A 12,172-nucleotide genomic window follows, 5' to 3' on the forward strand; every position below is an offset into this window, starting at 1 on the left:
TATCTGAACCACAGCTCCAATGCTGCCTGGATTTTGGCTCAGGGTTTTGGAAGGGTGACAGAACTGAAAGGAAAAACAAAGTGTTTGTCATGTAAACTGATAAGTGCTTTCTATTTTTCGCTTATCAGGAGGACTTTGCTGTGTGAGTTCTGGAGGTTGGATATTGGGTCCTAGCCTCCCTAAAGCAAAAGCAGAATTAACAGCATCTTTGCTTAATTCAAGGCTTTTCACTCCTTCCCTCGCTTTTCTCAGTCTTCCTGCAGCAGGGATAACAGAGATTCCTTAGCACAGCCACCTCCTGCATGGGCCCAGTGAAGGAGAGCACTGATCCTTCCCCAGCTGCACAGCACCATCCAGTTTCACGTTGCCAAGCAGGGCGGCTGAAGCAGGGAGCTTGGAATGCAGGTTTCCCAGTTGATAGCCCAGCTCCAGGCACAGCATTTGGCACCTCCCTACCCCTTCAGAAGCATCAGTGTAAGGCTGTTCCCTGCACCTGCAGTGCTCCCTTTGCTCCTGCTGGATTTATCAGCCATGGAGCCAGCAGCAAGAAGTTAAGTTCTCAGTCAAGCTGTGGAAAGACTGATCCAAGTGGGATAACTCTTAACAAGTAGTTTCCATTCTAATACCCTTCTGCTGCTTCCAGCAGTGTTTCCAATCCATGCAGGCACCACGCAGGCCTTGGTAGGGAAACTACAAGTGATAGAGCTGGAGGAAGTGTCAGGAAGCTGCTGGTGCAAGTGCCCTGAGCGAGCTGCAGCAGGGGATTTAGGGCCAGTGTAAAAACCCTGCCTTCTAAGCTGGTAATCCCAGGGTTTGCTCTTGCCCTGAAGTACCTTAGCAAGGTTCTCCTCTCTGGATCCCAGTGCACTGAACCGCACGGTGGGATCTGCAGGCTCCCAGGGCACTGTTTCTACAAGGCCTTGGCTTCACTGCTGCTTAAGAAAGTCCCTTCCTGGCCCTGTTTTGCTGCTTGCTCAGGAGAGATTATCTCTGGCAATTGTTAACTAAGCTGTTGCCGCAAGAGTTCCTGCATCAGCTAATGGACCGCTGCAGCCGGGTTATGGGGCAGGGCTGAGAAGGGAACTGCCTGTTCCCAAGAGGGGTTATTTCCATAAACTGCTGTTGGACTGTTCCAGACTATCCAAGCTGAATAATCTGTGGAGGTAGGACTTGTTTCTCAGTACACGAGGGCAATGCCAGGCACAGTTTGATAAAGTCATCTAAATAATGAGCAAATGCAGTATCAAACTTCTCCTTGTTCTCTGCCACTGCAGTGTTGCTACACCCTTGGTCTCTTTTGTTAGAACAAGTAAGAAATGAAACCCTAACAGGCTTTGGTTTTCACCTTCCTTTCCTTTCAGGTGGCAAATTTGAGTGCCAAGGACAGCACTTTCACACTGAAAGACTGTGTATACAAGGAAGTGCAGAAGGACTGGCCTGGCTACTCTGAAGGAGATCAGCAGTTGCTGAAGAGGATACTTGTTCGGTAATTATTCCATCTTCTCTGTAATGGCATCTGGAGCTTGAAAGTTCTGGGCCAGGTCAGTTGCTATAATCGGGGTGACTGAAGTCAGAGCAATGGTAAGTTGAGCGTTTGACTTGGTTTAACATCAGGTAAATCTCTCTGTCATGCAGGCAGCTGCAGAAGTTGACTAAACTCGACCCTCAAAGGGCATTCACTCCTCAGCTCATCCTAGGTTGCCTTTCAATCATGATACTAGAAACTAAGGGGAAAACATGGATGGGGAGCAAAAGAGATCGCAGTTCAAGTTAGTGGTGAATTAAGGCAAATGTGTCCAGCTCAGCTCCCCATTGAAACTCTCCATTCCTTTTTCCATATCTTCTTGCACATGGCTTCCTGTGCAGCCTGCCACAGGTGCTAGGGCAAGGAGAGAGACGTTGCAGCCACATCCCCCATCCTCAGCTGCTCTTTTCCAAGGGATGTCCATATCCCCTTTGAGCCTTTGTGTGTTGCACATGCTATTAGTGCCACAGTCAGCAGGCAAGAGTCAGCACCTGGCTGAAGGAAGGGATGCATGAGAAAGCAAGAGGTGGCTCTATAGAGATAACATCCCTAAAACACATGCTGGGTGTCCTGCTGCCCGTGCAGCCTAATCCTCTCTGTCCAAAGGATGCTTTTTCTCATGTTCCTTCCTGAAAGTCGCCTTTACCAGAGGGAGTTGATAGATTTGTCTATTAAGTGATGATTTTTTTCCTCTACATATATTTTTCCTTAGGGGAAGCCTGCAAGCTTGGAAGCTTTTGGCTGGCAGGCAGTAGGGAAAGAGAGCAGATCTCCCAGCTTTCTAAAGGAGAACTCTGCTCTGAGCGGTTCCATTGCCCTCTCTGGGGTTGTAGTGTGTTTGTACTGACTTGGTACAGATTTTAGCATGCAGATAGAGACTGGACTTGGTTTTGAGCCTCATTTCATTGCGCTTTGGGTGAAGCTGAAGTAGAGCATGCTCTGTTTGAACAGCTTCCATGATCTGAAAACACAATTGTCTTGGAGATGAGACTTTGTTAAACCAACAGAAACTCGCACTTTAAGCTCTTTGCTGTGCTAAAGAGAAATCAGACTCATTTCATGGCCTGGATGTTGAATTAGGATGAAAAAGAAGCATCTAAATGCCATGCAGTCCTTATGGCTTCCACCAGAGTGAATTCCTCCCTGTCAAAAGCCATGTTTACTGCTTCTTTTCTAGAATTGTGGCATTCAGTTATGCCCAGGTCTAAAAATAGCCCTTGGAAAGGATGTATTCAACTGTGCAAACAAAGCCCCGCTCAGGCAACGCAGGTAATGAGGCTCCAGAATGGAAAAAACATGTAGGGCTGAAGACAGGCTCAAAAACACGCAGAGGAAAGGGCACAAGCCCCAGACACAGCCTTTACGTAGCTGGTTGCCTGGATCCAGCCAATTGTTAAATGGCCTCTTGGTTTGCAGGTCCACTTGCTGCTTCAATGGCCGCAGCAATCAGCACATCTGCCAACGTTAAACCCCTCTCACAGTGCTCTTGGTAAAGTGGCTCAGTTTCTGCTGGTGCTCTCTCTTCTGGGCTGTTAGAGCTGCTGGATTGAAAGGAATGGTCTTGATTTGCTCCTCTTTAAATCCCCCATCGTTAACACACTGGGAGATGTGACAGGATTGCTCAGTGTGCTCAAACAACATCCCCAAAGCCACTTTCACTGCGGTGTTCATGGGCGATCACTGCTTCCCTTCCTGTTCTCACAGTCTCCAAGGACTTCCCTTGAGTTGATCCCTGGCTGTTGAGGTTGTTCCAAATGACATGAAACCAAGCAACCAAAGGCAGAGCAGTGGTGAAGCTGCGGCCATGAGAGCGTTGCTGCAGCACAGCCAAAGGTTCAAGGCCAAGGAAACCGTGTCAGGTGTGGGGCTCCATGGTCACAGTGACTCTCATTGTGCCTTTTTTGCTATGAGAGGTTCCTGTTGTTTGGTCAGGATTGCAAATGCAGCCCAGAGTAGTGCTGTTTTGCAGGGTGCAACTTAAGAGTGTTATTATGAAGCCCTAAATGGGAATCCCAGTGGACCAATAATACCATAACAGTTCCTGTTAGAATCCTGCTTCTCCTGGAGCCAGAGGGGCTTGCTTCTAAAAGAGGGCTGCTGTTCCTGTCAGGTGCTGGTTCAATGGTGCTAATGAGTGGAAGAACTTACTCCTCAACACCTGAACAGGACTTTTGGTCCCTTTCCACCATGCTTGCATCCCCCATGGCCTTGTGAAGTCAGTTTTAACTGGGGTTAGTGCCCGTTCTCAGTATTGTCCCTATGGATTGTTTTGCTAAGGTTGTAATTCATTTGTTCTGATCCACTCCATCACCAGCTGCAGAGCAAAGAGGTAAAACTGTCAGGAACCAAGTTCCATTCCTCGGTAAGGAATCCTCTTGTGTGTCCCATAGCTCAACCTGCCTCTTCCCTCCCTGCCACAGCACAGCCCAAGGTGCTGCCTCCATCCAGTTGCAATCCTACAGAAAGGCAAGAGGGAGACAAGCAATTCCATGTGGTGTTGATGGGCATTTCCCTGTAGTGCTTCCTCCTTCCTAGATCTTGTCCAAGATCGAAGTTGTAAGTGCCTGAATGAGCCATGTTCATGGCATCTTCAAGCAGGCAGGATGTGAGCCCACAGAAAGGCTCTTTGCTCTGGAGGAAGACTCCAATGGCATCTGTTGGCTTTGTCAAGCAGGGATGTGAAGAGCCTGGAATTGTGTTTTTCAGGAAGCTCTGTCAGCCCCAGAACAGCAGCGGTTTCCAAGGAGAAGCCCCTTCCCTGAGCCCACCCAAGGACACCGTGAACTCCAGCTCTCCTCCTCAGGTGGGTCATCCATCTACAAGGGCTGCTGGGGCTGCTTGAGCACAGAGCAAGCAACTGGCCCCATCTGCTCTCAGTGGGGCTGGCTGCTGGCCTTGGGTCCAGCCTGGCTGCACCCTGTAATCACCTGCTGCTGGGTCAAGAGGTGGCTGGGCTTTAGTTCTGGTTTAGTAAGTTAAGAGTCTAATTCTGGGTTTCCTCAGCATCTCTTTCTCCTCTGGATGTGGTTCAGCCTATGGGGAGGATCTCCCAGGGTGTCTTAGCTTCAGTTTTCAGGGCTGAGTTTTTGTCACAGCACCTACATCCCTCTTGGAGTTTCCTGGGAGCAGAAGCTTGTGTTTTCCTCATTACTAATAACTGACTGGAACGAAGCAGTAATAAGCAGCTCCTAAGTTATTAAAACCCTTGACCTTTTGCAACCTAATTGCTGTGGCCGATCAGGGGCACGTTGCTCTGCTCCTTGACTTGTGCAGATGCCAGGGCATGGAGCTGGAGAAGTGCCTTTTGAGGGCTCTTCCAGGATGATAGCCTGTGAAGGAGCTGCCTTTGCTTGGGTGTGAAGAAGGGCCTGGCCCCACTCTTCTTGCTGTCTCTTAGCACAGGCATTGCTTGCTAGCATTGTGAAACGCCAGCTTCCCTTCTCTGCTGTGGGTCAGCCCAGACAAGTTGAGTATTTATTCTCCTGCTGCCAATGGAATGTGTAATGCCTGCTTGTCTGGACAGACGCGCTGAGGATTAGTGGCAAAGAATATTAGCAGGTAAAGAAATTATGTGCTTTCTGGCAGCGAGAGGGAGGCAGTTCTCTATTGAGAACAAGAACTGTGCAACTCCTTTGCCAGGTAGCCAATTCCAAGTCTTCTCCTGCTAACTCTCCCGTTGGAGCTAGCTTGGGAAGCTGCAGTGCTCTGGTGCTTCTCTTAACCTGAGTCTGACAAAACGAGGTCAAAAAAGCCTCTGGCTTCTGGCTGGCTGTGGTTTGAAAGGCACAAAGGTCTGTAGGGGGTGTTTGTGGTCTCCTGAGATGACCCCATTGAGTGGTTGCTTGGTTTGGATCTAGCAGAGACCAATGAAACAGGGGCCCATGGAATAGAAGTGTGTCCAGCAGTGCTTTTAACATGGCTCGTGTCAGGCAGCAAACCACAGACAGCTTCTTATTGTAAGCATTCACATCCTAGAGCTAGGATACTCCACAGCTGTAGTTCCTGTTTAGGGAAGGGGGTGTCTGCTGATGGCTGCATCCCAGCAGAGGATTGGGATTTGGTAGTCTGGAATGGGAAAGCTCAGCTATGGAAGGAAGGCAAAGCAAAGATTGGGAGGGAGCAGAGCAGGGATGGGGCATGTTCCACCTCACAGCCAAGGGGCTGAGGTTGGTGAAGCTCGTGTGTGCTGCATGTAGAGACAGGAGAGTGGGAGATGGCAGCTCTTGGAGCTGCAGCCGAGGGGATGGCCCCTCCTTTGGGAGATGGACACTTGTGCTGGGGAGGATGTTGCAGAGCCGGTTGGACGCCTGTCCCTGCCCCTTGAGCCCTGTGGCAGCATGAGCAGCTCCTCTGTGTAATCACTGATGGGTGGGAAGGATTCCTGCTGCCGAGTGTGGCCTGAGACCCTGGGGAGCAAAGAGCAATAGGAATGGGGGGAAAGGAGCAGGTTGGTGGCTCCCTGGGAGAGCAGCCGTGTTCCATCCGGTTGCTCTTCCCTGTGAGGGTGCTGAGGCACAGGGTGCCCAGAGAAGCTGTGGCTGCCCCATCCCTGGCAGTGCTCAAGGCCAGGTTGGACACAGGGGCTTGGAGCAGCTGCTCCAGTGGAAGGGGTCCCTGCCCTGGCACTGGATGAGCTTTAAGGTCCCTTCCAACCCAAACCATTCCATGATCCAGCTGCACTTCTGTGACAGAACAAACTTTCCATTTGCAAACCCATCCCAGTCCTGCCTGAGACACCAAGAAAACAATACAGGAGCCAAAAGAAATAACCAAACTATCGCTTGTTTTCCTCTGGGCACTAACTAAGCTCTGCCCAGAGTTCCTGCAGCCCCGTGCAGGCACCCACCACTGCACTGATGCCTCTCCAAGGTAATTCTTGGCTGGCTCCGGCTGGCCTGAGCCCAGTATCCGTAGCTCTGGCTCTGCATTGAGCTGGTCCTGCTGACGGATGGATGGATGCGTTCTGCCACAGCGCAGCTTCCCCAGGCCAAGCCGCAGTCTGTGAGCAAAGGTATTGGCACATGGAGCTTCTCCAAGTGTGAGTGGCCAGGTGGGGCAGATGGGGACACTTGGGATCTGCTGCTCTCTCTACTTCTGCTTTAAAAAGGGGGTACTTTGGGTCACGTTGGCTTCTGAAAGTGCTGCAGATGTCCTTTTGTTGCCTTAAATTCTGAGAACATAGCAGTTGACACTGTTTCCTCTTCCTTGAGAAGAGGAAGGAGTGCTATTCCTAGGTAAAACTGAGTACAGAGCTGGTAAGATCAGCTGGGGATAAAGCAAAGAACTTGTGCATCCCTCTGCTCCAGAGGTCTGAGCACATCCTTCCTTCGCAGGGACTTGGAGAGGCTTTGAGTGTCGTGCCATGAGCAGGATGAGTGAAGGACAGGGGTCACTTCTAAGGGGGGCTGCATTTGACATCAGATGCTAGGAGAACAGGCTGGGTTGCATGGCCTGTGTATGACTGGTGCAGATCAGTAATTGCTGATGTGACTGGGGTGGTCTGAGCTCTTCCACCAAGCCCATGGGCTCCAGAGCGGCTTTTCAGGAAGGGGCTTGGGATGCATCAGCTTCTGGAGGAGCTGGTGGTGCTGGAGCCTGTGTGCAGGCCCAGTGGACACTCACTGGCAGCATTCCTGATGGCACAGCTCTTTCTCTGCGGATAATGCTCCTTGGTTCTCTGTTGTGCACTACCACCTAGTGGTAACAGCGCCCAGAGCCTTCGGTACCTCAGAATGACTTTCCTTTCCCTTTCTCCTTGCCCAGAAACGATCCCAGCCTCTGGAATTCATCGACCCCCTGGCCAACAAGAAGCCCAGGATCTCGCATTTAGCTCACAGGACTCAAGCCACGTTCAATGGGAAGCTGAGCTCCTCCAACGGGAAGGATGCCCCTGCCCCTGCGCTGCCACCGGCGCTGCCGGAGGCTGTGAGCTCCAGCTCCAGCCTCCCACTGCTGGAGCTGCCCAGACCTCACGATCCCCTTTCGGATGTCAGCAATGACCTGGCTCACAACGGCAGAGACTGTGAGAACCCGGAGCCGGCTGACAGACTCACTCACCCCCTGCCTACAGACTGTGCCCAGAGCAGCAAACACAACTGCGGCTCCTATGTAAAAACCAAGAAGAAATCCAAAAAGCACAAAGAGAAGGAGAAGGAGAGGAAGGAGAAGAAAACCGAAGAGAAGTGCAAAGAGGAGAAGCAGAACTGTGAAGTAATTAAACCTGCTGACTTAGGTAGTGTTCCCCAGGAGCAGGTCCCAGGTACGTGCACTCCATAAGGGTGGGCTTAGCTCTGGGTGGTTTGTGCTTGGGATCTAGTTGAGGAAAGAGGTTGTGTGTCCACTGGCAGAGTGGGTGAGTGAAACACCATCACTGCCCCTACCTACAGCCCGACAGACATGCTTCCTCTCTAAAGGGATATCAGGTTTTTCCTGTCTAACCTTTCGTGCTGTTTGGAAGTGCCTCTGAGCGTGTCGTGTTTCTCCTTGTTAAAGCTGTATGGATATCTGGGATGAAAGGCAGGCATCAGGATGTGGTGGTTGGAGCAGCAGCGCTGCCTGGTTCCTTACGGCTTGCCTTTGGTGCTCTGATGACTCTTGGATTGATTTTGAACTCGGTGATGAAACCTTAGTCATGGAAGCTTGGAATGTTGGATAGAGCAGAAGTGACGGCTGAGTCCTGGGATAGACGTTGTTAAAGCAGGGCACAACCAGCTCTTCCAGCCTAAAAGAGCTTCCTTGCTGTAGCCCATTATTACTCTGATCTCTTCCTTTGTGGACTACCACAACAGTGAATCTCTTGCCCATGAGATGCAGTGAAGATGTTTTCTCCCAAACCAGCCTATCTCTAAGTCAGTTCTGCAGAGTCTTAGAGCAGAGAATACACATTGGCCAATGCCAGTCCATCACCTTGCCTGCTGCTTTCGTGCTTCCTGCTGTTTCACTGGGCTTCCATAGACTCCCAGAGCAGTTCCCTGCAGTCCCCATCTGATGTTAAATGTCTTTTTGCATCCATCTTGTTTCCCCTTCCCCCATTACTGCTTTCCAAGTTCCTCTTCATGCTTGGTGCATGGAAATGGGCCCAGTTTGGCTCACAAAAGCAAGTAACTTGACATGGAAACTGATTTGTTGAATTCCTGGGAAGGGAGAGAGCTTCATGGGACATTGGGGTTAGTGTCTTCCTTTCCATGTACCTTGTGTCTGGAAGGTGCTGGAAATACACCCCCACCTTCTGCCTGTAGATGGGTATCTGTCAGTGTTCCTCTACACCACAATACCCTGAATCCTTTGGGAATTTGCTGACCCTCTACCCCCTTTTCTGCTTGACAGCCCTTTGTTCATGAGCGGCAGTTGGGGTTTGTTCCTGCTGCACCCTGATGGATGGGAGGTAACAAATCCAAGCTGGATTTGGGACCGAGCATAAACAGGATGTGGTCAGTGAGTGGCTGCTTGGACCTCGTACAGCCAGCTCGCATCTCAGCTGGGATCTCTTCCTTCTGCGCCTTACTTCATGCCGATAACGTGGGCCTAACCCTGCTCCTTTGCTCTGCAGCCAAGGGCTGACGCCTTCTCCAAGCTCCAGGGAAGTGGAGTTTCCCCAGGGAAGTTTGTTCAGGAGGCTCTGGAGGGACCTTTAGGCTCCTTGCAGCAGTCAGTAGGTGGCACTCACAGGCAAAATAAACCTTTTAAAGCTCCTTGTTCTCCCATTCTCCACGATCTTCCTTGTCCACATTCTGGCTCTTCCTTGCCCGTGTTCCGGCTCTTCCTTACCCATCTTCCTTGCCCCTATTCCGGCTCTTCCTTGCCCATCTTCCTTGCCCCCGTTCCAGCTCTTCCTTGCCCGCATTCTGGCTCTTCCTTACCCATGTCTGCATCTTTCACACTGGTCAGGTAAGGACAAAAGCAGAGTTGGCTGCAGTAGGAATTTGAGGCTTTTCTGCCATTCTTCCCTTCTCTTCAGGAAAACCCTTTCCATGGGGGAAATCAGCTTTTAAAAGGCTAGAATTAGGCTGTTGCTTTTACCTGCCTGGCTTTACTCCTTGGGTGCTTCGTGCTCCCTGCAGTTCCTCTGGGTAATGACTGTGCAGTGCAAGTGTAGGTGATGCAGGGATGGGTGAGGCGTGGGGCTCACATCTCCCTTTCCTGTGCATGTGGGGCGATGGAGCAGGCAAGGTTCTGCTTACTCTGAGTAGCAGGCTTGGAAAGGAGAAACAGCCTTCTGCAAAGCACAGTTGGTGGGAAATAGCACTTTCAAACCTGTATTCAACTGCTTTCTTCCTCCAGGCTAATAATCCAGTGTCTGCATTGTGTTGAGGGATGGGGTTGGGTTTAGGCTCACATTCAGAATCCTGTTCCTCCCGAGGTCTTTGATCCATTCACTTAAGCTTTGCTTGATTCGTGTTCCTTCTGCTTTAGAGAGCAGAGAGCGCTTGGATTTGCCTACAGGGCAGGTGAGGAAAGAGCTGCCTGCTTTAGAAACCTCTCTGTTGTACCCTATGGAAGTCTGGAGCATTAGGAGTAGGAGTCTGAACCTGTCTGTTAGTCGTAGGGATCTACACAATGTGCAATCAGTGTGGAATCCCTGCACCTTGCTCAGCTCTGTTCTGCTCATAAACCTGTGGTGCACTTCAGCACTGATGGGGTCACTTCTCCCACCCTGCACACAGGGTTTAGGAACTTGGCTTGTGCTAAACTGTGCATTGCAGCTGAGGTTCTGAATGGGAAGTTGAACTGTGCAGAGCTTTGAAGTGTAATGCTGTCTATAAACCAGTTTTCCTTCTTTCCCCCCCAGGTCTAAATGGAACATGCAATAATTCTAGTGTACCAACATCAACTTCAGAAATGCCAGATTATTTATTGTAAGTATATTTATCAGTCATTCCATCACTTTGGGGTCGTGGTTCAAGCTAAAAATCACAATACTGGGGATTTGTGTTCGACTTCATTGTTTCTTGATAGAACTCTAAGGTTCCATCAAGAGAACCTATCTATGAGGTTATGCATTTAAAGAGAACGAGTACCTGCAACTTTGCAGGTAGTTCCTTAGACTCCACTTGATCCCAGATCTGTTCTTTACCTCCTTGTGGAGCTCAGTGTTATCTTCCCATGAACTGGTTTTAAAGTACTTCAGGAAGCATCCCGTGCCTTGAAGGGGTTTGGAAGGATTAAACATCTCCATGTTCCAGGTGGGAGCTTTGGGAGGAAATGATCTGTTTTCATGTTGTGGAAGACAGGATTGTGAGAGGTTGGCTCTTTCCTCCCCTGTTCAGAGCCAAGATCATCTCCATAAAGCAATGAAATACTCGTCCCAGCGAGGTTCCAACCTGTGTGTTGGGATGGGAGTTATTTCACCTCTTGACTTCTTAATCAGATCCCCTTGAGGTTAATTAAATACACTCATCTGCTGGAGCACAAAAACCTGCATAAACCCAGCCCTGTTACAGGCAAAGCTCCGGTGGTGAGGAGGTGAAGCTGGGGCTGATACTCCCTTGGGCACCTCTCAGCCTGGGGTTTTAATGCCATCACTCAGGGAAGAGGTAGAGGAGAAGGAGGTAGAGGAGGCCTCCATCCCCTCTGCTCTGCAGGCACAGTCACTGGAGCTGACTGGAGGATAGATGGGGTTCCTGTGTGGTTGCACAACTGTTTGCTGGTCAAACAGCCGCTTGGAGGGGACATTTCCAATGCCATTCAGAAGACTGCAGATGGCTGTTGGTATTTTCTTGCAACAGACATGCAGATCCCTCCCTTAGAGGGATATTACAGCTCCTTAGTCCACCTCCAGAGGAACAGTGTGAGGTTTATGGCCTCCTGCAGGGTCTGTTGTCTCACCTTTTGGTACCATCTGCCTAGTTTGAGGGTCAGCTTCTTACATTATAAGAGCTGTCACTGCTGTCTTGGTCATGGAGGCACAGACAGAGATGGAGCTGGGCTTATTCAGCCTAAATCCCAGCTTGATACCAAGTTAGCTTGTAGGTGTTCACGCACTGAGCTGGCAGGGCTGCAGGCAGTGAGGTGGCACGTTAGAGTCATCACATAGAAGCTGAGGTTTCCCACCAGAGAGGACTGCCTGCTGGGCCTCGTGCAGCATTCCAGGTTTAATGGCTTTTTGTTGTGCTGAAGAACTTCCAAAGGGCCTCAGAGGTGCATCTGTTAAACAAGAGCTCTTGTGTTCAGTTCACGTTGGGTATCTTCAGAAGGTAGAGGAGATACAGTCAGTCTATTCAGCGTGGCTGCTTGTCGTGTCCTTGCCACATAATCTTCCTGTGAGCATTTTGCAATGATAGCTGAATGCTTTTTGTGTTCCTTTAAAGACTTAGCACTGGAAGCATCGTATTCCTGCTGTTCCAATGGCTGGCACAGATGCAGAACTCCATGTTCTGCAGGACAGCGGGAGTTAGAAAAGCTGTAGCAGTGCTATCTGAATGTCCTCCTACACCCTCAGCTGCTCCCAGGCTTTGCTGTACCTGCATATTCCACACTTATCTGGTATAGATAGGAGATTTGGGGAGCAAACACTGTCTTGTTGTGCACAGAAGTCGAGGCAATAATCCCAATGGTTACTTTCTCACTTCTGTAATGCAAGTTGCAGAGGTTGTACTTTGTGTTCCGATGCAGTCACCTGCTGGACTGCACCTGGGCTGCCCATTGCAG

The 12,172-nt window shown here is 50.2% G+C and overlaps 1 protein-coding gene across 1 annotated transcript in view; it reads left to right on the forward strand.

Moving 5' to 3' along the window:
- Window positions 1–12,172, forward strand: part of ELL (elongation factor for RNA polymerase II) — a 46,744-nt gene that overhangs the window by 30,069 nt on the left and 4,503 nt on the right. The window contains exons 6-9 of the mRNA XM_005139620.3: window positions 1,362–1,486; window positions 4,232–4,328; window positions 7,289–7,784; window positions 10,314–10,380. Coding sequence (XP_005139677.1) covers window positions 1,362–1,486; window positions 4,232–4,328; window positions 7,289–7,784; window positions 10,314–10,380 — 785 coding nt within the window. The remainder of the gene's footprint in view (window positions 1–1,361; window positions 1,487–4,231; window positions 4,329–7,288; window positions 7,785–10,313; window positions 10,381–12,172) is intronic.

This window comes from Melopsittacus undulatus, chromosome 19 (genome assembly GCF_012275295.1).
Source record: "Melopsittacus undulatus isolate bMelUnd1 chromosome 19, bMelUnd1.mat.Z, whole genome shotgun sequence".
Classification (NCBI taxonomy): domain Eukaryota; kingdom Metazoa; phylum Chordata; class Aves; order Psittaciformes; family Psittaculidae; genus Melopsittacus; species Melopsittacus undulatus.